We start from the raw sequence: 25384 nt of genomic DNA on the forward strand, positions 1-25384 counted from the left end.
TTCATTAGTCTATCTGATAGGTGTGAGGTGGCGCCCTAGAGTTGCTCTAATTTGAATTTCTCTAATCAAGAGTGAATGCCAGAGTGGATTAAAATCCAGAATCCTACAATATGTTGCTTACAAGAAAGAGATTTGAAGAAGAAAGATGCATACAGAGTAAAAATAAAATGCTGAAACAGAATCTGTTATGCTTCAGCTGAAGTAAAAAAAAAAAAAAAGGCAGGGGTAGCAATCATGATCTCAGATCAAGCAAAAGCAAAAATAGATGTAATTAAAAGAGATGGGGAAGGAAACTACATCTTATTAAAGGGTACCATAGATAGTGAAATAATATCAATACTAAACACATATGCACCAAGTGATACAGCATCTAAATTCCTAGAGGAGAAGTTAGTTGAAAGAATAGACAACAAAACTATACCATTGGGTGACTCTCAACCTTCATCTACCAGAACTAGATAAATATAACCAGAAAATAAATGAGAGAAGTTAAGAAAGTGAACAGAATTTCAGAAGAGTCAGGCAATGATAGATGGGCATTTTTATATGTTACCAACAAAGTCCAATAGCAATAGGTAGAAAGAGAAATCCCATTTAAAATAACTGTAGATAATTTAAAATATTCAAATGTCTTCCTACCAAGACAAAGCCAGGATCTATATGAACACAATTACAAAACACTTTTTCACACAAATAAAGCTATATCTAAACAATTGGAAGAATATCAAGTACTCTTGAACAAGCCAAGCTAATATAATAAAAAAACAATAATTCTACTTAAACTAATTTACTTATGCAGGGACATAACAATCAAACTGCCAAGAAATTACTTTATGGAGCTAGAAAAAATAATAACAAAATTCATCTGGAAGAACAAAAGGGCAAGAATTTCAAGGAAATTAATGGGAAAAAATGCAAAGGAAGGTGACCTAGCTGTACAAGACCTAAAACTATATTATAAAGCAGTGGTAATCAAAACCATTTAATAATGGCTAAGAAATAGAATAATGAATCAATGGAATAAGTTAGGTTCACAACACACAATCGTCAATGCCTAAAGTAATCAAGTGTTTGATAAACTCAAAGACTCCAGCTTCTGGGATAAGAACTCACTATTTGACAAAAATTAGTGGGAAAACTGGAAAATAGTGTGACAGAAACTAGCTATTGACCAACATCTTACACTCTATACCAAAATAAGATCAAAATGAGTTCATGATTAAGACATAAAGAGTAATATTGCATGCAAGTTAAGAGAATAAGGGATAGTCTACCTCTCAGATATGAGGAAAAGAGAGGATGTTATGGCCAAAGAACAACTAAAGAACATTATGAAATGCAAAATGGATTTTGATTATATTAAATTTTAAAAGATTTTGTACAAACAAAACCAATGTAGCCAACATTAGAAACAGAAAACTTGGGGAAATTTTTACATCCAGTGTTTCTGATAGACAGTTACAAAATATAGAGACAATTGATCAAAATTTATACGAATATAAGCCATTCCCCAATTGATAAATGATCAAAGAATATGAAGAATTTTCCGGCAAAGAAATTAAAATAATTTCTAGACATATAAAAATTATTTAAATCACTATTGATTAGAATAATACAAAGACTCTGAGGTATCACTTCACACTTGTCAGATTGCCTAAGATGACAGGAAAAGATAATAATAAATGTTGGAGAGGATGTGAGAAAACTAGGACACTAACACATTGTTGGTAAAATTGTGAACTGATCTAACCATTCTGGAGAGCAATTTGGAACTATGCCCAAAGAGTTATTAAACTCTGCATACCCTTTGATCTAGCAGTGTCCCTACTGATTCTATAGCCCAAAGAGAATATAAAAAAGGAAAAAGGATTCACTTGTATGAATGTACATAATAGCCTTTTTTGTAGAGGCAAGGAACTGATAATTGAATGGATAAAATGTCATATGAATATAATGTATTATTATTCTGTGAAAAATGATGAGCAGGCTGATTTCAAAAAAAAGAAAAACTGGAAAAACTTACATGAATTAATGCCAAGTGAAGTGAATAAAACCAAGAGAACATTGTACACAGCAACAATAAGATTATGTGATGATCAACTGTGATGGACCTGACTCTTTTCAACAATGAGGTGATTGAAGGCAATTCCAATAGATTTGTGATGAAAAGAGCCAACCAAATCCAGAGAGAGAACTATGGAAACAATGTAGATAAAAGCATATTTTCACCTATTTTCACTTTTTTGTTGTTGTTGTTATTGTTTGTTTTTCTTTCTCATGCTATTTTTTCCCCTTTTGGTCTGATTTTTCTCATACAGCAGGAGAGACATGGAAATATGTTTAGAGGAATTGAAGATTTTAAACTTATATTGGATTGCTTTCTGACTAGAGGAAGAGAGAAAGAAAGGAAGGGAGGGGAAAAAAATTGGAATATGAGATTTTGCAAGGATGAATGTTAAAAACTATCTTTGCATGTATTTTGAAAAAAAAACTATTGTTGGGATTTTTTAAAAGGAATTATTTTCTTTATTGAGCTTTTGTATGTCTTTTCCCATTTGTCCAATTGTTTTTAAGGGATTCTTCAGTGGATTTTTGTGTCTTATTTACCATTAGGCCAATTCTATTTTTAAGATGTTATTATCTTTAGGGTTTTTTGTGAGATTTAAAAAAAACACTAAGTTGTTAATTTTCTTTTCACATTTTTCTTGCATCATTTTTATTTCTTAATTCTTTCCTCACTCTTATCTCTTTCTTTAACTCTTCCAGGAATTCTTGTTTGGAGGGGGTGGGGTTGTAGTTTTTTTTCACATTGTCTTCTTCTGAGTTTATGTTTTGCCTTCTTTGCCACCATTGACTTTTTAAAGTCAACTTCTTTTTTGTTGTTTGCTAATTTTTACACCTATTTTTTTGTTTTTGTTTTTTACTTTTAATTTTGTTAAAGTTGGATTCTGCTCACCTGGGGGTAAAGAAGGCACTGTTCCAAGCTTCATAAAATTTTTACACTGCTGTTTTCAGAGCTTTTTTGGCAAGGTGGTTGGAAAGCTGGGGTTCTGCAAAATTTTGGTGGTGTGATTTGGGGAGAGATTTATACACTGCTCTCCTGGTGAAGGTCCGTGCTACCATGAAACTGCAAGCTATCCTCCTAGTCCCATTAGTTCTCTGTGCCTTGACACAAGGACCAAAGCCTCTGCTCCCTTGTGACTGATCCAGGCTCTCCTCTCTACCTTGGAACTGCAACCCAGAACTGCATATACGTAATAAGGCTCTTTGCTATTTTATGAAACAGTAATACCTATCATTTACATGATGATCCTCCATAAAAAAAAAAAAAAATTGCAAAGGTGTCTGTAATTGAATGATTGCTGATCTTGGCTACCACAATTGCATGCTTGGCAAAAGGTTAAATACTTGCTAGCAGTTTGAAATAGTGATTCAAATATTTGAAATAATCTGAGCTCTTTTGGGGTCTCTTCATTGTAATGACAACTTTATATAAATTAAACTTCTATGTTTTTTTTCAGTCATTTTCAGTCATGTCATTCTTTGTAACTTCATTTGGGGTTTTCTTAGCAAAGACACTGGAGTGGTTTGTCATTTTCTTCTCTAGTGCATTTTACAGATGAGGAAACTGAGGCAGACAGGATTAAGTGATTTGTCCAGGATCACACAGCTAATAAGTGTCTGAGGCCAGATTTGAACTCAGGAAGGTGAGTGTCTTCCTGTATCTAGGCCAAGCACTTTTATCTCCTATGTCACCTAGCTATCCCCCATTACAGTTCTATAGAAAACTATAATAAACATAATAGTGTTCTTTTCCTTTATCTCATCCCATTTTTAGCATTAATAATTTATTTTAATAAGTCATATTGGAGCTTGTATTTGTATATCTGATTTCTCATCTTTTTCTTATGGCCATCTTTACTTTGGTGTCACTAAATCTCGATATATAATTCTTCATAGAATTTCTCTACTTATTTTTTCCAACAGATTTTAACCCTTAATCTGCGATTATTTTCCCATCTCTTTAATGTTTTCTATGAGCCTTAAGGAGAGATGACTAAATGGCTTGTCTCATTTCTTGTTGAATGTAGGCACAGATTGAAGCTTACTCTGCTAACTTCTTTATTTGCCTCTTCAAGAATAAACAAGTGCCAGCCTTCCTTTTAGCTGCAACTTCCATTTATAGCAATAACATCAATATCAATATGGTTCATTTCTATCTCACTGTTATTGGCCAAGGACCTTACTCTTAGGTCATCAGCTATCAAATTAATGTTTATATATGGCTAAAAACCTGTTATTAATGATATCCTTAGTCCCTTTTCCACTACTCAATCACTATCATAGTGGAAATACAAAGGGACTTAGAACAAAGCTGAGGGTTATTTTATTTCAAAGAATTCATGACTTAATTGCCCTGGGGCTGAGTTAGGCTGTCTTTGAACAACAGATAGTCTCATCTCTGTTTCAGTGTTTATTAATCTAGTACCTCTTGTATCTGACTATAGTGGAATGCCCTTTTCCATCCACATGTCCCTGGACCATCTTTAGTTGCCCTTCAAGGCTACCATACTCTGATACTAGCTTTGCTGTTGGGTCCTTCTTTCTATTGTCTGTGATAGAAGTTAAGGGATTTAAAAGGTCACTTAATTGTAATTTCTATTGCTCTAGTGGAACTTAAGGATTTTGCAAGAGCAGATATATGGGAACTGGGACTTCATCCTCCTGTTCAGACAGTCTTCTTGGCCCAAAGTTTGTAAAGGCTTTAAGGTCAATGAAGCTAAATGATAGATTTTTATTTTAAAAGAAAGTGATAAAAATGAGTCCCAATTCCCATATTTATGCCTTTACTATGTTTGTAAATTTGTGAACTGCATACAACTTTAAAATTTTCTACTCTCTTAAATTTGGTGTTATAGTTAGATTATTTATATTTGCTCTTGCTGTTTCCTGTCTTAGCTTGGTTGGTCTATTGGTCCCAAGAATCTCATAAGACAAATGCAGATTGTCCAACAAAATGTCATTTATACTTGTGCAACTCCTTTACAGGTAAGTACAAGTGGTACCTGGAAATTTATGAGTTTTTTGTTTGAAGTTAGCACTTGATGTGATGTATATTTTAAATAGTTAAGTTTTTGCCTCCATGCCTAGAAATAAGCTTCACCCCATCTTAAGTCCAACTCTTAATATATTTGGACAATTTAGAGAAAATTACCAATTTCAGTGACAGTGTTTTCATTATCAATTCTAGGTATTTTATATATTAAAAAGTGACTTTTCTAAACAAATGTTTCTATAGACGAAGTATTAGCTTTTGGCTGTTAGATATTTTGTGAATTATATTTTCATTGAAAAAAAAAGTATTTCTTTCTAAGAAGCAAAAAACCCACCATTAAAAACTCCTGAATGGAAAAATTTCTATTTTTAAATGCAGATTTTCAATAAGGATTTAAAATATTTTTTAAAGTCTATTAATTACAATAGCACTGGATTCTTTTTAAACAACTTTTTTATTGATAACCTCAATGAAAACAATAATAACAAAAATAATAATAGTTGCCCTTTATGCAGCACTTTAAAGATTTACCAATAATTTTATATAATAGATGGCATCCTTTTCAAATTCAAAGAACACAGAAACTAGATAAAAGAGGTATAATAAAATCAATATCCCAAATCATTGCAGCAATCCAGATAGAAACAAAAGGAAAATTAGAAGTAAAAGTTCTATGTTTAGAACTCAAAAGTTTATTATGGGAAAAATGTCCCTTCCAATTAGTTCCCCCAGAATGAATATAAAGAAACCATATTGTGTGTTCAACTTTTAAAAATTAGACTGCTTATACTTAGGCATATTTAGATGATATTAAATACTAATCTAATATTTTTTAAAAAGACAATGACTTTTATTTCAAAACTAGTAATATTCACTATATACAACCAAGGCATATTGAGTAAAAGCTCAAATCTCAAAATTTCAAAATTAGAAAGAACCCAAAAGCCCATGTAGTCCAACCCATAAAATAACCAACAACAACAAAAAAATTTCTCTCGGGTATTATAACTTCCTAACAAATAGCTATTATTTTTTTGCTTGAAAGTGACCTACAAGAGAGCTGATACTTCCCTTATTAGCTCCTTCCACTTTAAGAAAGCTCTGATTATTGTTTTTCTAGATATCACATCCAAATTTTTCTCATTACAGATTCCACCCTAGAGATAGCTTGGCATGGAAATAAAGAACTAGCATCAGAGTCAGGAAAACTTGAGTTCAAATCCCCGGTTTTGACACAACATTGGCTGAGTTGCCTGGGCTGCCTGGGCTGCCTGGCCAAGTTGCCCTGGCCAAGTGTCTTAAAACTCTGAATCTTAAAGCAGGTGGAAGGTTCCACCATTTTTCCAGTCCCTCAGATATGCAGATTTAAGTCATCCTTTACTCCTTCCTCTCTTTCACTTTTTCTCTCTGATCAATTGCCAGGTCTACCTTTCTGGCATCTTTCCCCTTCTTTCCACTTAGCTAGCTCTTCCACACTCTTATCCTAGATTACAGTTGGAAATTCTGAAATGGTCACGATGATACTATCACTCACTTACCTTTGCTCAAGAATCTCCCGTGTCTCCCAATCACTTCAGAATAAAATGCAAACTCTTTTGTTTGGTATTTCAAGTGTTTCATAGTCTGACCCCAGCCTGTCTCTCCAGAATTCGTCCCTAATGCTTCTCTCTACATTGCAGGTAAACCTATCCTTTTTGCCATTCCTCATATACAGTGCCCATCTCCCACCTCTGTGCCTTTAGACAATGTATCCTCCTTGCCTGTCTTATAAAATTCCTTGGGTCAACTGCCACTTTTTACCTGAGGTCCATTTGTGTCTTCTACAAGGATGTCAGAGGCAAGAATTCACTTCTGTCTTTGTGTCCAACATCATCTTCGTCAGCCTCTCCTAGGAGATTAACAGGAAACTCAGTGTCATGGAGATTGCTTCAGCTTTGGTGCTGTCACCTTTGTTAGTCCCCTCCATTTCTCCAGCTTTTCTGGGGCACTGGAGAGCAGAGTAAAGAGCTCCACCCATGATTCCCATCTCTTCACTTGCCACTAGCTGTTCAGTTCATTTCTACTCCAGTGTTATCCTCCTCCTCCCACACTAAGTCCCCTCCTTTTCAGTTTCCTTTTGTGCATTGTCTTCCTCTGTTAGAATGTAAGCTCTTGGAAGGCAAGAATTGTCTCTTTTTCTTATTTGTATCCCCAGCATTTTAGCTTAGCACCTGATACATGATTAGCACTGAATAAATCTTACTGCTTTACTGATTACTGAGCCCTCCTCCCAGTTGGTAGCATTCCCTTGAAATATTTTTCTACTTACTTTCTACATGTTTGGTGACATTCTGTACAAAAGCTGTTCTTTCTTAGTGGACAAAGAGCTGTCTTTGGAACCAGGAAGACCTGGGTTTGAGCTCTGACTAGGCCACAAACTGGTCGTGGAATTCAGGGCAACTTTCTTAGTCTGTAAGTTGGAAGGCAAGTTCCAGTCAGCATCGGGGAGAGCTCCCTCATCAGAAGTTCCCTCTGCCAGTAAAATCACAGGGCAATTTCAAAAAGAAAAAAACTATTGTTAACACATGAAATGTATAGTTATGTTGTATCCATCTTTGTATGTGCGAATCAGTTTTTAAATTGACTTATCTGTGTGCATGTTGGTACCCCGAGTAGAGTATACCCTTCTCCAAGCAGGGACTAGACAAATGCTCTCTCCTGAGCCATGTCCAGATTTACATATTTTATTATTGTCTGACTCATTTCTCTCCACGTAGCTTATAGATCTCACAAGAATTGTGTTAATGATCTTATCCAATTTAACAAGCATTGAGTACCTATAGTATACTATGTATTCTACTAGGGACCAGAGATATAAAAACAAAATGGAAAAAAAAAATAATCCTTGCTCTCAAGGAACTTATACTCTCCTGACAGGATATAATATGGGTACAGATAAGCAAAGTTAATGTAATTTAAGAAAGGTACAAGAGGAAGCAATGATTAATGGGGTCAGGAAGACTCCCTATAGGAGGCAACACATGAGCTGGGCCTGGAAGGGAGTTGGAGATTCTGCAGAAGACACCCGCCCTCAACACTGGACCACCACTAGGGGGCCTTTTCCCCCATTAGTTACTTGTTTTCTCTTAACACTAGAACAGGAGACTAAGGTACCTCCATTGGAAACTCCAGACCTAGTGACCCCTTTATAGTTGCATCTTGGGAAACTGAGGTCTCTAGTTGGTCTCTACTTGTCTGGTCTTAGGGCCCATTCTTATACTCCTTATTGCAGATTCACTGAAGGAGTGGTAAAGGAATTCACATCTAAGGGTAAAATATGGCAATTGGTACTGCTACTCCCTAGAAGGATCATACTCTGACTGATCACCTCTTTCTAGTTATTGCATGCACATGAAATCTGTCTGCTTCTCCAATGGCCCAATATATTCTTCCTTGCTCTCTATCTTTTTGAATGTTCATACTAGTCAAGCAGTCAAATTTCTAGATGGTAGGATGCCCTGCTCAAAAATCTTTTTAAGTGCTTACTTAGGATCCTGTGAAATAATTCTCAGAGATAATACTGTTTTTCCAGAGTCCTGACCTAATTTCTGAGAACTCTGTCCTTGCCACACAATTATTTCCATAGAATGAGAACCATTTTAAGCAACAACAGCCTAGGAACCTGAACTGCTTTCGATTTTTCTAGGATGGCTATAGGTAGCTTCAGAGGAAGAAAGAGGCAGTATCTGGGTCAGGTTTATTGGTACCAATTGCTGCTTTCCTGTTCAACCCACCCCACCCCCATCCCGATAGTATGTGTACTAATAAAACATGAAATGACCAAAGATCCAATGACATTTTGAAATGTATTCATGTTACTTATTACAACAGTATCGTGATTAAGACTATAACTTCACATCCATAACCTCTGTAATAAGCAGTTAGACACTTGTGAACATAATGAAGCTATTAGGTTCATTAACAAGGCAAAGCAATTTGTAGAAGACCAAATCTATGAAAATATTAACCTCACACAGGAGTTTTGCCATGGCCTAACTGCAATGAATCTTCACCTTTTTCCCCCACTTGCCTCCAGCACCTTCGTTATATCTTTTTCACTTATCCAAGCCAAACTCATCTGCTCTACCTGCCCTGTGTAGGACAGGTCATGAAACACTGGTGGAAGGAAAGAAAAACAAGAAGAGTTTGTCATTCTCAATTACATTAAGTCAGCCTCAGCCAGGAACAGCTTTGATAACATTCTATTTCCCTCCTTGTAGTTTCAAAAGGGAAGGGAAAAGAGTGTGGTAGAAAATTACAAGGTTAAATATATAAATAAATGTAATATATATATATATATATGTGTGTGTGTGTGTGTGTGTGTGTATGTGTGTGTGTGTGTGTATAAGTATATATATACACACATAAAGATATATAAACTATAATAAATAGCCACAGTCATGTCAATAAAAAAAGAAATATTAACTTTAACCATTATATATCTCTCAGATTGGCTAAGATGACAGGAAAAGATAATGATGGATATTGGAAGGGACATGGGAAAAGTGGGACACTAATACATTGTTGGTAGAGCTGTGAACTGATCCAACTGTTCTGGAGAACAATGTGGAACTATGCCTAAAAGGCCATCAAAATCAGCATACTCTGATCCAGCCATGTCTCTACTGGGCCTGTATCCTAAAAAGATCATAAAAAGAGGGAAAAAACCCACATGTGCAAAAATGTTTGTAGCAGCTTTTTTGTAGTGGCAAGGAACTGACCATTAGTTAGGGAATGGCTGAACAAGTTATGGTATATGAATATTATGGAATATTATTGTTCTATAAAAAATGATCAGCAGGATGAATACAGAGAGGCTTGGAGAGACCTACATGAACTGATGCTGAGTGTAGTGAGAACCAAGAGAACGTTGTACACAGAAACAAGATTATGCAATGATCAACTCTAATTGACATGACTCTTTCAACAGCAAAGTTATTGAGGCCAGTTCTGGGTCCAATGGGATGAAGAGAGCCATCTGCATCCAGAAAGAAGACTATGGGAACCGAATATGAATTACAATGTAGTAGCTTCATTTTTTTGTTGTTGCTTGCACTTTGTTTTCATTCTCATTTTTTTCCTTTTTGATCTGAATTTTCTTTTGCAGCATAATAATTGCGGAAATAGTATAGAGGAATTGGACTGTTTAGCATATATCAGACAACTTGCTGTCTAGGGGAGGGAGAAAGAAGGAAAGGAGGAAAAAAAATGGACCACAAAATTTTGCAAGGGTGAATGCTGAAAACTGTCTATTCGTATGTTTTGAAAAGAAAAAGTTTTAATAAACTTGGAAAAAGAGAAAAAGTATTAACCTCAGATAACACTAGAAAAAAATTTCTCTTATCTGCTTAGTTAAGTAATCATTGGCTTATTAATCAACAATGATGCTGACTCTTTTTATTAAATTTGCATTACAATAATTAATGGGGAAAAACCATTTATTTTCCCATGTTTTTTTGAATCTTTAAAATAACAGGAAGCTTTGGCTCGAGCTTTTTGGTATGAAATAAAACAACTGAATGATCCACAATGCTACTTTTATTCTCTGCCCCGGGAGCTGGAAGGGAAACGGGATCGGATAATTCAGTTACTGCAAAAAATTGGATTGAATCCCATAATCCCTGAAGGGGGATACTTTGTCATAGCTGATGTTTCAGTGCTAAGTAAGTAAAAGTTTTGTAAAATGTTGGCATATGTAAATATAAATGTGGAATAATGTTTGGGTTTTGTTTGCTTGTTTGTTTGTTTTTGTGTAGTTCTATCTACATTCTAACTACGGAAAAGAGCAATCTTCCTGCAGGATTGGTAAAGATTTGTTTTTTCTTAGAAAATGCACATCATATCAATTCCATCTTAAAATAATATTTACTACAAGTAGTTCTAGTAAACACATGTGATTCTGTAAAGATTATCAAGCTAGCAGATATGTTATAAAAAGTCTCTTTATAGAAAAGAGGAAAAAACAGAACAGTCCTGAATTTAAGTCTTGAACAGATGTTCTAAAAAGTAAACTGCATCTGGGAGTCCATAAGAAGAGTTAACTGATCATAAAACCGGATTGTAACTGTACCTAAATAATGTTGGTCTTAACACCAAGAAAGCAGCAATCATGATGAAGATGAGCTGCAGTAGCAGGGCTGGATTTTCTCATTGAATTCAGTCTCCTCTTGACATAGCCCATCCTACTTTTATGAAAACTGGGAAAAGCAAAAGTACAGAGCTGACTTGAAGTAAATGTGCTAATATTTAGAACATGCTAAGAACTTTAAAAGAGAACAAATTTCATGCAGAGAACAAAGAAATCTGCCAAGTGGAAGGCCATCTGTAATGGGCACCTCCAATTTCTTTCCTCTTCCTTTGTACTTAACTCCCTCCTCATTCAATCAAAACTGCTAGTGCTAAAGTTACCAATAATCTCTTAATTGCCAAATCCAATAGCCTTTTCTCAACTCTCATTGTCATTACTGCCTCTTCTCACCAGGTTTCTCTACTCTCTCTCCTGATTCTCCCCCGTCTCTCTGACCACCCTTCAGTTTCTTTGGTTGGGTCTTCATCAGTGCCCCACAAGATTCTCCCTGAGACCCCTTCACTGCTAATTGATCTGACACAAGCTTTTCTCAACTCAGGAAGGCTTCCTCAGCTCCACTATCCCAGAGATCTTCCTAAAGTGCAAGATCATTCTATGGCTGCTAGGTTCTCTTTTCTTCTCTACCTCCCTCTCTACTCAATGTTTCTCCCTCTATAGTAGTCCCTTCCCAGCCCCTCTTAAAATTTCTCTTATATCCTATTTATCTTATATCATTTGTTGATTATTAGTCTGTGAGCTTCTATAAGAACTTGTTTTTGTTTTTGTTTTTTTTACCTTTCTTTGTAGCCATAGGACTTAGAACAGAGGCTGGCACAATGGTTAATCAGTGTTTGTTATCTGACTGGTTGACTGAAGTATCCCAATAACGGATACCTAACAAATTTGGTCTGTGTAATTTTATATATCTTCTCTAAATTGTTTGTATGACTTACAAATGTTTATATGAGTTAGATGTTTAATTTTTTTCTAGGATCATAGTAAAATACATGTAAATAAATCCTTAATGAAACACTGGAACAAGTATAAAAGTTAACTCTTCTCTACTTAAAAAATGTGTAATGAATGTGGAGAATATTTTCATATTATTTTATAATGTTTATTATAAATATAAATATAAAATTATAAATAATTGTATATTATTGATGAAAGTAAACTAATGAATGTCACTCAAAAACATCTGAGTATAAGAAATAAAAAAATTGTAGATGACAAGAACAAGCACCCAAGAGTACCACTCAAATTGAACCCCATGGAAACATCTGGGTCAAGTTTTGAGCCTTGAAAAAGACCTTGAAGAACTGAGATGTCTGGTAATATTAGGGATGAGGGAGTCAAGACCACATGAGATTGTAGAGGTGAAAAGAAGCTGATTAAACACTAAGAAAACAAAGACTGTTCATGAATAGAACATTTGGTGATATAATTATTCCAAATGAATGAACTTATAAAATGAAACTTCTATTATGTATGAAAAGGAATTTCTCAAATATGAAAGATTCTCACCCAGAAGCTCCAACTGTCTAGACACATAATCAGTTAGACTAGTTGATAGAACTCCCTGATTTGTAACTATATTTATATTAGAGCACTTTAAAAAATGTATCTCTAAATTCCTGATTCTCTTCCTAGAAGGTTTCCTAGTGATTCCCTTGGTGTAATGGGTTTTACCCTCCCGCTCTTGGTCTCTACTGAGAGAATTTCAAACTACATTCAGTTACATGGAAAAAAGAATATAGTGGCTATTAAAAATAATCAAATTCTTAGAAATGACTTTCATTAGATTTATTAATCAACTTTTCCCCTTCATTTTAGATATAGACCTCTCTGAAATGAAGGAAGATGGATGTTATGACTATAAATTTGTGAAATGGATGATTAAAAATAAGGTAATAATTTGTTATTAACTTTAATATATTATTTTAGAAAAGTAAAGGAAGAAATGTTTATGTTGCTACTAAAAACATCATGGAAATATTGACTGAAGTTTCATTATCATGCTATCACATCTGATTGCTTAGATGTTTTTTTTTAAATCTACCTCTTGAAAATTAATGACTAAATGAAATAAAGGCAGGGACTCTAAAATTCATCTTCAAACAACTCTAAAATAATGACTCAAAATGAATTCTGGAATAGCAGAATGGAAGTAAAACAATTTTCCATCTCAAGACAGCTTAGAAAGATAAGAGGAAATGTCTGTCTCACTGAGGTAAAAATGGAGCACAGTCCAGGACAGGTCACATCCAGCAAGTTAGTAGCAGGTCTTAAGGGAAACAGAATTGTGGAGCTGCCAGCCCACAGATGCTAAAGGGGGGGGGGGGAGAATGTCAGACAATTGGACAGAAGTTGTTTTCCTTCAAATGAAAGGGTGCTAGGTGCTAGGGGACTTTTGCTGGCACTGGGGGCAGAACTCTGTCAGAACCCCAGGGCAAAGAAGAGCATAGCACAATAGAGTATGTGACCAAAGTGGAGCAGGACCTGGTTACAGTTACCATAGAAAAGAGTGTTTGTGGTTGTTGAAAGACCAGAGCATAGGCCAGGCAAGTAAGTACACCTATACTTAGATCATTCCACCTTGGGAAGAACTGAAAACTTACACACTCCCAAAACTAGCCCTGAAAACAGCAGCACAAAAAAATCTGAAACTTGGGACAGTGCTCCTTCGACCCAGGGAGCAGAGCCCAACTTTAACATAAAGTTAAACATCAAGAAACAGGCTTAAAAAATGAGCAAAAACAAAGAAAACCTGGCCATAAAAATTGACTATTCAACAAGGGAGATCAACACAAACTTAGAAGATTACAAAGTCAAAACTGCTATATCCAGAGCCTCAAAGAAAATATAAATTGGTCTCAAGTACCCCAAAAAAATTACTTGAAGAGTTCAAAAAAGATTTTTTAAATCAAATAAGACAGAAGAAACTGGAGAAGAGTAATGAAAATGATGCAAGAAAGTATTGAAAAAAAGAGTCAACAACTTGGCAAAGGAGGCACACACACACACACACACAAAAAAAAAAAAACACTTAATAAAACAGAATAGTTCAAATAGTAAATGATGCACAAAAATCCACTGAAGAGAAGTTCTTAAAAAATACAATTGGCCAAATGGAAAAGGTACCAAAAAACTCAGTGAAAAAATAATTCCTTAAAAATTAGAATAGGGCAAGTAAAAGCTAATAACTCCATCAAATATCAAGAAACAAAACCAAAAGAATGAAAAATAGAAGAAAATCTGAAATATCTTATTGAAAAACTAACTGAACTGGAAAATTGATTGAACTGAAGATTGAAGAGGGATAAGTTAAGAATTATTCAACTTACTGATCAAAATGATCAAAAAAAGAAACTACACATAATTTTTAAAGAAATCATCAAGGAAAACTGCCCTGGCATTTTAGAATTAGAGAATAAAAATAGAAATTAAAAGAATCCATTGAAGACTTCTTGAAAGAAATTCTAAAATGGAAATTCCCAGGAATATTATAGTCAAATTCTAGAGTTCTCCAGAGTCCATGAGAAAATATGCCGCAGCCAGAAATAAACTATTCAAATATCATGAAGCCAATCAGGATCATACAAAAGTTAGCTTCTACTGAAAGGAACTTGAGAGCTTGAAATATGATGTTCCCGAGGACAAAGGGATTAGGATTGCAACCAGAATCACCTACCCAATGAAAGTGAATATAATCCATCTGGAGGACAAATGTATATTTAAGGAAATAGAGGACTTTCAAACATTCCTAATGAAAAGACCAAGCTAAATAGAAAATTTGACTTTCAAATATGACTCAGGAGAAGCATAAAAAAGGTAAACAGGAAAGATAAATCATAAGGAATTCAACTACATGAAATAATACTTGTAACTCCTAAGAATTTTATCATTATTAGAGTGAAATGGTATACATTGATAGAAGGCACAGGTTTGAGTTGACTATGATAGGGTAGTATCTAAAAAAAATCAAATTAAGGAGTGAGAAGGAGGATCCCGTTGAGAGAAAGGGAAAGAGAAAAGTGGAATGAGATAAATTACCTTATAAAAAAGATGTTAAAAGAGCTTTTACAGGGAAGGGGAACATTGAGGGGAGAAGAGATGGTAGCCAATCCTTAAATCTTATTCTCACCTGAATTGGCTCAAAGAGGGAATAACCTACACAACCCACTTGGGTATATCTATCTTATCCTTCAGGGAAATAGTAGAGGAAAGAGATAAAAACAAAGTAAGAGGAGGCTAATAAAAGGGAGGATGGATTGGAGGAGATGATCACCAGAATTAAACTCTTTTGAAGGTAAATTGGGGAAAACGAGAGAACAAATTAGGAGAAATAGGATGGGGGGAAATACACAGAAATAACTGTCAGAAAAAGTTTTACAGTAAATTTCTCTAATAAAAGACTCATTACTCAAATATATAGAGAACTGAATCAGATTTATAAGAATACAAGTCATTCCCCATTTGATAAAATCAAAGGTTATGAGCATGCAGTTTTCAGAAGAAAAGTTATCTATAGTCATATGAAAACAAATTTTCAATCACTATTGATTAAAGACATGCAAATGAAAACACCTATATTGAATAAAAGAAAAGAAAATGGCAAATATTGTGAGGAAATGTAGGAAAATTAAAACTATTGCTTGGTTGGTAGAGTTGTGAACTGATTTAAACCATTCTGCCAAGCAAGTTGGAGTTATATCTAAAGGGCTATAAAACAGTGCCTACATATCCTTTGACCTAACAGTACTAAGTATTGTTACTTCTAGATATAAATTCCAAAGAGATTTTTTAAAAGGAGGTTGGGGTAGGAAGAGGTCCTATTTCTACAATGATATTTGCAGCAACTCTTTGTGTGGTGACATAGACCTGGAAATTGAGGTGCCCATCATCTGGGGAATGGTTAAGCAAATTGTGGTGTGTGGCTATGATGGATTACTTTTGTTATAAGAAATAATGAGGGGAGAATTCTAGGAAGATGGCGGCCTAGGTCAGTAAATTTCAAGCTCTCCAGATTTCTCCCACAAACAGAACAAATTTGTTCCTCAGGGTGAACCCAGTCTGGTGAAAAATCAAGAACAACTTGGGGAAGAACAGGAGACCTTTCTGTTCAACTCTAGAAGATCAGAAGACAAGACTGGTGGCCGAGAATTAGCCAGTGTGAAGCACAAACCTCTCCAGGGTAGCTCCACAGGAACACTAAGCAGGACCCTTGGGGCAAGTTGAATGTGGCTGGATCCTCAGCAGAAACCACAGAAACTTTCACCTCCAGGAAAGGCTGCTGTTGTCTGAGTTGGGGCAGACTGAGGGACCCTGTGCTGATTGGGAACACCAGGCCCAGCTGTGCTGCAGAGACAAGGCCCTGGACAAGAAGGAATCGGCAAACCAGTAGTACAAGGGCAGTGGAGCAAGAGGGGGAGCCCTTGGTTTGGGGTTCTGGGTCAGAGGAGAGAGTTGAAGTGAAGCAAGAGACACTACCTAAGAATTAGAGGTGCTTACACTAACAGTTCTCAATAATAATAATGATGAACTGGCAAAGACAGTAACCATAGAAACTTACTATGGGAATAGGGAAGGCAGGGGTTCATCTTAAGAGGACATAGATGTTAAAAAAAAAAAAAAAAGCTGCTTCTATCCCAAAGAGTAATATTAAATGGCTCCTTGACCAGAGAGAATTTATAGAGCTCAAAAAAGAATTTAAAAATCAAATGAGAGAAATCGAGGAAAAATTAAGAAAATTAAAAATAAAAACCAAGAAAAATAAGATTATTAAAAAGTTAACCAACTAGAAAAGGAAATATCAAATCTTAAAAAAGAAAACTCTTTGAAAATTAAAATTGGTCAAGGGGAAGAGACCAAGAAATCACATAATATAATGAAAAATAGAACAGAATGTGACACTTGGGGGAAAAAAACAGATTTGAAAAACAGATCAAGAAGAGAAAATATAAAAGAATAATTGGACTAATTGAAAGTCACAACCAAAATAAGAAACTTTGACACCATAATGCAAGAAATAATCCAACAAAATTGTTCAGGAGTGATAGAACATGAAAATCCACCAATTACCCCCTCAAAGAGATACTTTGTAGAAAACACTAGCAATATTAGAGCCAAATTTCAAAATCCCCAGATCAAAGAGAAAGGTTTACAAGAAACAAGAAAAAAAAATACAAAAATATGCTGGAGCTACATTTAGAACTTACCAGCAGTAACAATAAAAGACCACAGGTTCTGGAATCATATATACCAGAAATCAAAAGAAGTAGGTCAGAGGTCAGAAATATCATATCTAGCAAAATTATCCATAATATTCATTGGAAAAAATGGATATGCAACAAGTTTGCAAATTTTCAGGACATTTTTTCAACCAAACTCACACTCAATAGAAAATTTAACACATAAGAGACAATATCCAACATTAATTTCAAGGAACTTAACTTGGACAAATTGTTTTTTACATGGAAATGTATACTATATGTTTAATATTGATATCAGCAATTGGGTAATTCTAAAGAAAGATTTATACAAATGAAGGACAGAGCAATAATAGACAGAGGCATTAGAGAGGGGAAGAGAGTTTGCAGTCTGAAAACCTCCTCACATAGGGAATGGGTTAAAAAGAGAACACTACATATATACCATGAAGAGCACAGCACTCTCTAAAATCTAAATCAAAGAAATAGGGAGGGATGGGGGAAGAAGACAAGGGATGAATCCATGGATGGGGGAAGGTTAAGTAATAGTAAGGCAAGTTAAGGAGCAGAATTCAAGCAGAAGAGTTAGCAAGAATAGAAAAGAACAAGATATATACAAAGACAAGTGTCAGGAGTAGAATTTATTAGGAAAAAAAAGTATGGCTAATAATCACTGATCTTGAACAAAGTCAAGCTTTTTCAATCAAGAGAGAAATCTGCATTATATGTCAGCCATACTACTATTGTTTTAGATGCATGTTTACATATGGGTAAATGCATATATGTAAATGTGTCTGAGCACATGTAGATATACTTACATGTAGCTCTATGTATATGTGTTTATAGATATATGTATATGTGTGTGGATCTGTGAATGGGTGTGAATGCATTTGTATGTATATATATATAGGGGGTAAGTGTGTGTATATATATATATATTTATTAAATATATCTGTGCTATATTAAAATACCTACTTGAGGAAGGAGGGCAGGGAATGAAAAGAGAAAAAAGGAATAAAGTAAAAAAAAGTACGCAGCAGAAAACAACAACAAAAATAACCTACAAGGAAGCAAAGAAAAGATGGACATTCATAAATACAACTTTTTCTACTGTTTCATATCCTTTCTTGAACCTGGTAATTTATGGTTATAGATTTTGAATCTTCCCTGGTGTTCTGCTGTGTAACATGACAATATTCTGTTTTATTTTCCTTTTCTGTTTTTCAGGTGTTTTTTCCAATAAAATAAAAAAAAATAAAAAAAATAAGGAGGGATGAACAGAGGTGGGAAGCAAAAGATGGGGAAAGAAGACAAGGGAGGGATCCACAGGTGGTGGGAGATTAAGTAATAGCAAGGCAATTTAAGGAATAGAATTAAAGTAGGAGAGTTAACAGCTGTAGGAAAGAAGAGATATACACAAACACGACAACAAGGATCAGGAGTAAAATTTATTAGAAGAAAAATATGGCTAGTAATCATTAGGCAAAAATCAAACTTAATGATTCAATCAAGAAAGAAATCTGCATTGTATGTCAGCCGTACTAATATTGTTTTAGATGCACATTTTAGATGCACATTTAATATGGGTAAATATATGTGTGTGTGTGTAAATATATATAATTATCTCTGCATATAGCTTTGTATGTGTGTATAAATATGTATGTGTGAGTATATGGATGGTATGAATGTATATGTATGTATATGTATACATATAAAATTTATATATATATATATATATATATATATATATATATATATATATCAGCTTAACTATAGCCTGCTTGGAGAAAAGGTGGGAGGGATGAAAGGAGGAAAAAAGAATAAAGTAAAAAAGTATACAGCAGGGAACAAAATAATAACCTAAAAGGAAGCAAAGAAAAGATGGACACTCATGAATATAATTTTCTTCTACTATTATATAATCCTTTCTTGAATTGGAAATTTATTATTATATATTTTGAATCCTCTCTGATGTTCTGCTGGGCACATGACAATATTCTGTTTTGTTTTGTTTTGTTTTCCTTTTCTATCTTTCTTTTTTCTATTCTGCTTTTTTTAAATAAACAGAAAAGTTTAAAAAATAAGAAATAATGAGCAGGATACTCAAAAAAATCTGGAAAGACTTACATGAACTGATGCAAAGTGAAGTGAGTAGAACCAGGAGAACATTTTACACAGTAACAGCAATATTGTACAATGATTGACTGTGAATGACCTAGTTATTCTCAGCAATACAATGATCCAAAACAATTCCAAAAGATTTATGATAAAAAAAATGCTATCCATATCTAGATAAAAACTGATAAAAGTCTGTAGATTGAAGTATCCTTTATTTTTGTTTTGTTTTGTTTTTTGAGGGGGAGGGAGAGATTTGTTTTCTTTCACAGTGTAATTAATATGAAAATATGTTGTGCAATGATTTCACATGTATAGCATATATATTATTAATATATATAATTATAATAATATTTGTAATATTGTTATAATATATGTTATATATATAATTATTTCTCAGTGAAGGGGGGAGGAGAGGAAAAGAATTTGAAAATCAAAAATTAAAAAAATGAATTTAAAAATGTTTTTACATGTAATTGGAAAAATAAGATAAAAACTATTTTGACTATCTAAAATCAATTTTTCAAATGTGTAAATAGTTACTAAAATAAGAGTATTAAACTTAAACCAATGTTAACATTGTATAGTTTATTATACATTTTTATGTTTTATTTTCTTCAGAAATTATCAGCCATTCCTGTTACAGCATTCTGTAGCAAGTACAAAAAAGAGTTTGAGAAATATGTACGTTTTTGCTTCATTAAAGTAAGTTTACATTAGTGAATCACAGAATTTACTTTGGTGCCAGAGAGGCGGGGACAGAGACACAGACAGACAAGCAAAACCAAACGCTGAGAATACACAAACAAGCAAAAAGACAAACAGCCCCAGCCCTCAAGGAACTTAGAGTCTAACGGGGGAAGACGGTCATAAAATGGTTGGCAGACAAGGTCAGGAAGGTGTTCGGGGAATCCTTAGCTGGCTATTTTCCAGAAGGATGAAGGCTGCTGGTGCTGGCTCCAGGCCTTGAGGGCTGTTCTGTTCTGGAAGTGCTTGTAGCTCAAACACATCACACACATCACTAGTTTTAAGTTTCTGCTAGTCCTACAAAGCCTAGAGCACCATCTCCCTCCCTCCCACCTAAAAAGTCGTCTTCCTTCACAGTTACCCCAAACCCTTTCTCCTCCATGAAGACTTTGACAATGATCAAGCCATTTCTTGCCTAGCACTTAGTGTATTGTTAGTTATTGAAATAGGCTATAAGTTCCTGAAATAAAAAGGAACGATGACTGGAGCAATTTTTTTAACCTATCAGTCCCTCTATTCCTGGGGATAATAAATACTTGTTAAATTATAAGTGTTAGAAATTTTGGTAATAATTATATTCTTAATTTGCAGCAAGACAGTACCCTAGATGCTTTCGAGAAGATCATCAAGAACTGGACAAAGAAATCCTAATTTTTGCCAACCTACCACTTGTGTGGCTTTTGTAATTTGACAAAATGAAGTTGCTGCCACCTGCTGGATACTGAAAAATAAATCTTTTAGTACAAATAATACAACTTTTTGAATGTTATAGGACACTGTCATTTATTGTGGAGACTTTAAAGGAAAATTAGTGGAAATATTAAAAAATGTTGACTGTTGGGTGCAAGAAAAAATGGAAAGAACTACAAATAGCTGCATTTCAGAGTTCCGGCAAATCTTCCAGGCAAAACTTCTTCGTACTCTATATATTCTTCATACTATGTATTAACTACATTTTTCTTCCCAAAGTGTCAGATCTAAAATATTAGATATTTTATATAATTTTACTATTATTTATAGAATGTTATATATGTTACTTTACACATTAGGATACTTCATATAAAGTTTTTCTCCCTTGCCACTTCAGTGTGAAATTTTCCAATATGGAAGAGGAAAATTAAGGATTTCCTAGGAATATTTACCACATGCTAACAAAACCATCATTTTCCTTTCATAGAGAATCACGTTACAAATTTGGTTATTTAACAGCGCTCATTCCCATGCTTAGCCAATACAAATTTAGAACCAGGAACCTGGAACAAGACTCTGGACATAGTGGGGACATAATTCTTGGTAAATCAGAGAAACTTCCAAGTACAATCTTAGTCTTTTAAATTTATTTTCTAAAAATTATATGAAGCTTTCTTCTACAGTTTACAGAGCAAATTAATTTCCAGAATTTTACAAGATGCATAAATCAAAAAGTGCAATATGTATTCTTAAATTCGTTTAAAAAAATTTCAAGATTCCTTTTGTAAATTTTTGAGGAGAAAAACTCAAAGAGTTCTGGTCTTTCATCCTTGAAATGGGTTTTGAAAGATAGAAGTTTTGGGAAAATAGGAAAGAAAAGCTAAAATTGAAGTAAATTCTATAGCAATTCATGTATATTCCCTAAAAGATAAAAAATAGTTAAAAGTTTTATAATTCATAAAGGATGACAACTTATTTCTACTTAATTGGCCATAATAGAAAAACATTATACTTTGACTTCTTAGCTAAAAAAATTTTGCCTTCTTAGCTAAAAAAATTTTGCCATCAAACAGGTTAGATAACATAGAAAATAGCACCATATCTGATCTGGAAGAAACGGCAGCAGCTGTATAGCATGATGAGATTAATATTGATTGGAGAGCCAATTATTTCTACAATTTATTCTAAGCGATCCCAAGATTGCTGTTTGTCAGCAGGTGAACTTCCTGTCTAATTGGGATGATTGGCTAATTAGATGTATCCTCTCTCAGTAGCAATGAAATGAAGCCCAATCTCTTAGTTTAGTGGGTTGTCTCCCTATTGAATTATCCAAGGCTAAAGGAAGCCTTCACTTGATCTGGTAATAATTTCTGATTTTATGTATTCTGGTAATTTTGGAAGTAGCTAATTTTAATCAGAAGCCTGGTGGGGGAGGGCAAGTAGAAGGAAATTAGAAATATCTGTTGGCAGAAGTATCATTACATATGTTTATCTTCCCAATCTTCATGCTTCAGGACTGATCATTTGAACTTTTTAGTCCGTGAGTATAGGCAATGACTTTCAATAACAAAAATTTGCTTGAAGTTCAGACCTCTAAATATTTTACTAAATTTATTTCAACTACCAATATTGTTCAGATTAGCATTTTTAAGAGCAAACTTTAAAACCTTTGTTGGAACTTTGATATGACACCAACCAATAGAAACTATATAATAGATCCTGTCACACAAAGAGATTTTAAATTTGTTATCCAAATCTTTGCTTTTTCTCCAGAGACAATGTGTTAGCTAAACTTTAGCACATAGCATAGGAGGGATTTAATAGTTGGTTGAATCATAGTTACTGAAACTCAAGCCATCCAGTAATGCCTTTAAAAATACTGGGCTCTACCTAGTAGTGACCTAGAATAAAAGGGGGGACATAACTAAAAGGAGTTATTTGTCTTCCTGCTGTCTACATTTCTCTGTTGCATCATTCCTGTTGAGAAAGGCTCGACTATAATCAGTTCCTAAGGATTCGTAATGAAACAGGCTACCCACTTCCTGAGAGAGAATAGAATCAGGGTACAGATTAAAACAGTTTTTGGACAAGGCCATTGGGAAATTTTGCTTTTATTAGCTATATGTGTCTGTGACTAGGATTTTTTCTTCCTTTGGGTGTGGTTGGAAAAATGGGGAAGAAGGTAGAAAAGAAAAGGCAGATTTTCATTGATTGAAAAGAGAAATAAACTTTTTTCAAGAATTCTATGAGTACAATTACTAGAAGTAAATGAAAAAGTTAATTTATCTGGGTCTTAAGAGATTTTAAATGGGACACCACAATATTACCCCACCAACCTAAAATCTGATGCAACCTTTGAAATGGGGAGTCCTTTGGCACAAAGAGTTCTGCCACCTTGGGGAGCTGTTTCTCCATTCAGTAGCTCAGAATCCCAACCCAGAATCCTGGGGGAAAACATAAAGCCTTTATGGATCCCCATTATTTTTGTAAATGTATTGTTCATGCCATTACAAAAGGCAAAAAGAGGGAAATTTGTGTACCCCAAATACAGATAAATCCTCAAAGCCTCAAAATCACCATCTTGGGGATTACTAGTTCTCATTGAGGGACCTCTCAACAATGACAGATGATATATTTTGAGCTGGAAAGGACTTTGCCAGCCTCATTGTAGAGGTCAGAAAAGTAGACCTGAGCTAAAGAAGTTAGCAGCTTATCAAGATCACAGCAGTGGCAGCCCTGAGATTCGAAATCAGGTCTTTGACTCCAAATCCTGACGTCCAGTCTATATCATGCTGCCTTCCTTGGAAATCAGCTTTGGTGGTTCCCCGCCTCCAGCTGTCCTCCTACTGGGACCATAGCTCAGTTCCCAAGCTCTTCTCCCTCTCCCGGGAGAACCCTAGGGTGTCAGTCCTTTTTGTTTTCCTTCAGTCTTACCCTTTTGGTCTGGTCTCTGATAATATACAAATTTCTTGAAGAAAAATACTTTTATTTTTGTCTTTGTACTCTCAGTACCCACCATTGTGCCTGACATCATCATCATCATCTCATCGTTAACATTTATATAGCACCTACTGTATGCCAGGCACTATGCTAAGCACTGCACAAATCTTATTTAAGCCTCACAACAACCCTGAGACATAGATGCTATTATTCCCATTTTACAAATGAGGAAACCGAGGCACATAGAGTTTAAATGATCTGTCTACAATCATGGAGCTAGTAAGCAACTGTGTTGGAATTTGAACTCAGATCTTCCTGACTCCAGATTCTGCATCATGTGCCTTATAACATCAACAGCCTCAGAGATGGAGAATGGTCAGTCCATGGCCCATATAAGGCCTGAAAAATCATTTACCAAGGCAACTGCAGGCGAGGATGAGCTGAACACTAGGTACAACCAGCTCACGCTGCTTGAGTCCTATAAGTTAATCATTTTGCATAGGCCACAAATGGCCCTTGGCAGAGAAAAGGTTCTCACCTTGACCTAGCTGACTATGTGTTAGTTATGGCTCTGCAGAGGTCAATAATAATACCTCAAGTGTCCTTGAAAGTTTGCAAGGTCCTTTACAAACATTATCTTATTTAATTAATCTGCACAACCATTCATTGAGGTAGATGCTACTACTTATTCCCATTTAACAGAAGAGGGAACCAGAGTAAAGTTGGGCACCTCATTCCGCATTTAACACACACACACACACACACACACACACACACCATCTACTTGTTCATATCCATAATCTCACACAATTTCATATTCATCTCATCTTTCCCGTATTTCCTTATTTAAAAAGGCAAAGCCAAATTTATGAACTTAACCTGCCAACTCTCTCCCCACCCTAGCTCTCCAGATGAATCATCCAATTTTAATGAGTTTAATGAAATCAAATTGTTCTCCTTATAATTTCCCCCCTTCTAAATTTCATATTGTAAGAGGGAATCCTCTTGTTGCATCAATTGCTCAATTTACTATTAAGCACACGGTAGGTGCTTACTAAATTCTTATTCTCTTCCCTCCCTCCTCCTGGGACTTTGTTGCAGCCTGAACATATTTCCTACCAGCTTCATATCTAACACCACTTCCCAATAGCAACTGGTCCCCAGGATTAAGACATCTTTCTTTCCAGAAGAGCTGTCCCAGACCCCAAGATTTCTAGCTAATGTTTCTGCTTCTCTGAGCCTCAATAAGCTTCCCCACTGATGAAATCATAGAAATGGATATTTACGAAACAAAATATCATTACTAAATCAAGAAATAACCCAATTTCAGAGGAAGAAATTAAACAAACCTTAAATGAACTGACAAAGAAAAAAAACTTGAGTAGAGAAATATAGAACTAAATTCTAACATTCAGAGAATAATTTATTCCTATATTACACAAACTATTTGAAAAATTGGCAAAAGAAGGGGTTCCACATAATTCCTTCTATGGCAAATACAATCTTGATACAGAAACAGAG

At 34.7% G+C, this 25384-nt stretch overlaps 1 protein-coding gene across 6 annotated transcripts in view; it reads left to right on the top strand.

The window, feature by feature from the left end:
* KYAT3 (kynurenine aminotransferase 3) overlaps positions 1-20983 on the top strand; it is a 54673-nt gene extending 33690 nt beyond the window's left edge. For all 6 annotated transcript variants that reach the window (XM_003767240.4, XM_031969376.1, XM_031969374.1 and 3 more), the window contains 5 exons: positions 4960-5049; positions 10572-10758; positions 12996-13069; positions 20108-20191; positions 20825-20983. In XM_003767240.4, the coding sequence (XP_003767288.1) occupies positions 4960-5049; positions 10572-10758; positions 12996-13069; positions 20108-20191; positions 20825-20884 (495 nt within the window). In that variant the 3' untranslated portion in view covers positions 20885-20983. The remainder of the gene's footprint in view (positions 1-4959; positions 5050-10571; positions 10759-12995; positions 13070-20107; positions 20192-20824) is intronic.
* The last annotated feature ends 4401 nt before the right edge of the window (positions 20984-25384 follow it).

The sequence above is a fragment of the Sarcophilus harrisii genome, chromosome 4, assembly GCF_902635505.1.
Source record: "Sarcophilus harrisii chromosome 4, mSarHar1.11, whole genome shotgun sequence".
In the NCBI taxonomy this organism is placed as follows: domain Eukaryota; kingdom Metazoa; phylum Chordata; class Mammalia; order Dasyuromorphia; family Dasyuridae; genus Sarcophilus; species Sarcophilus harrisii.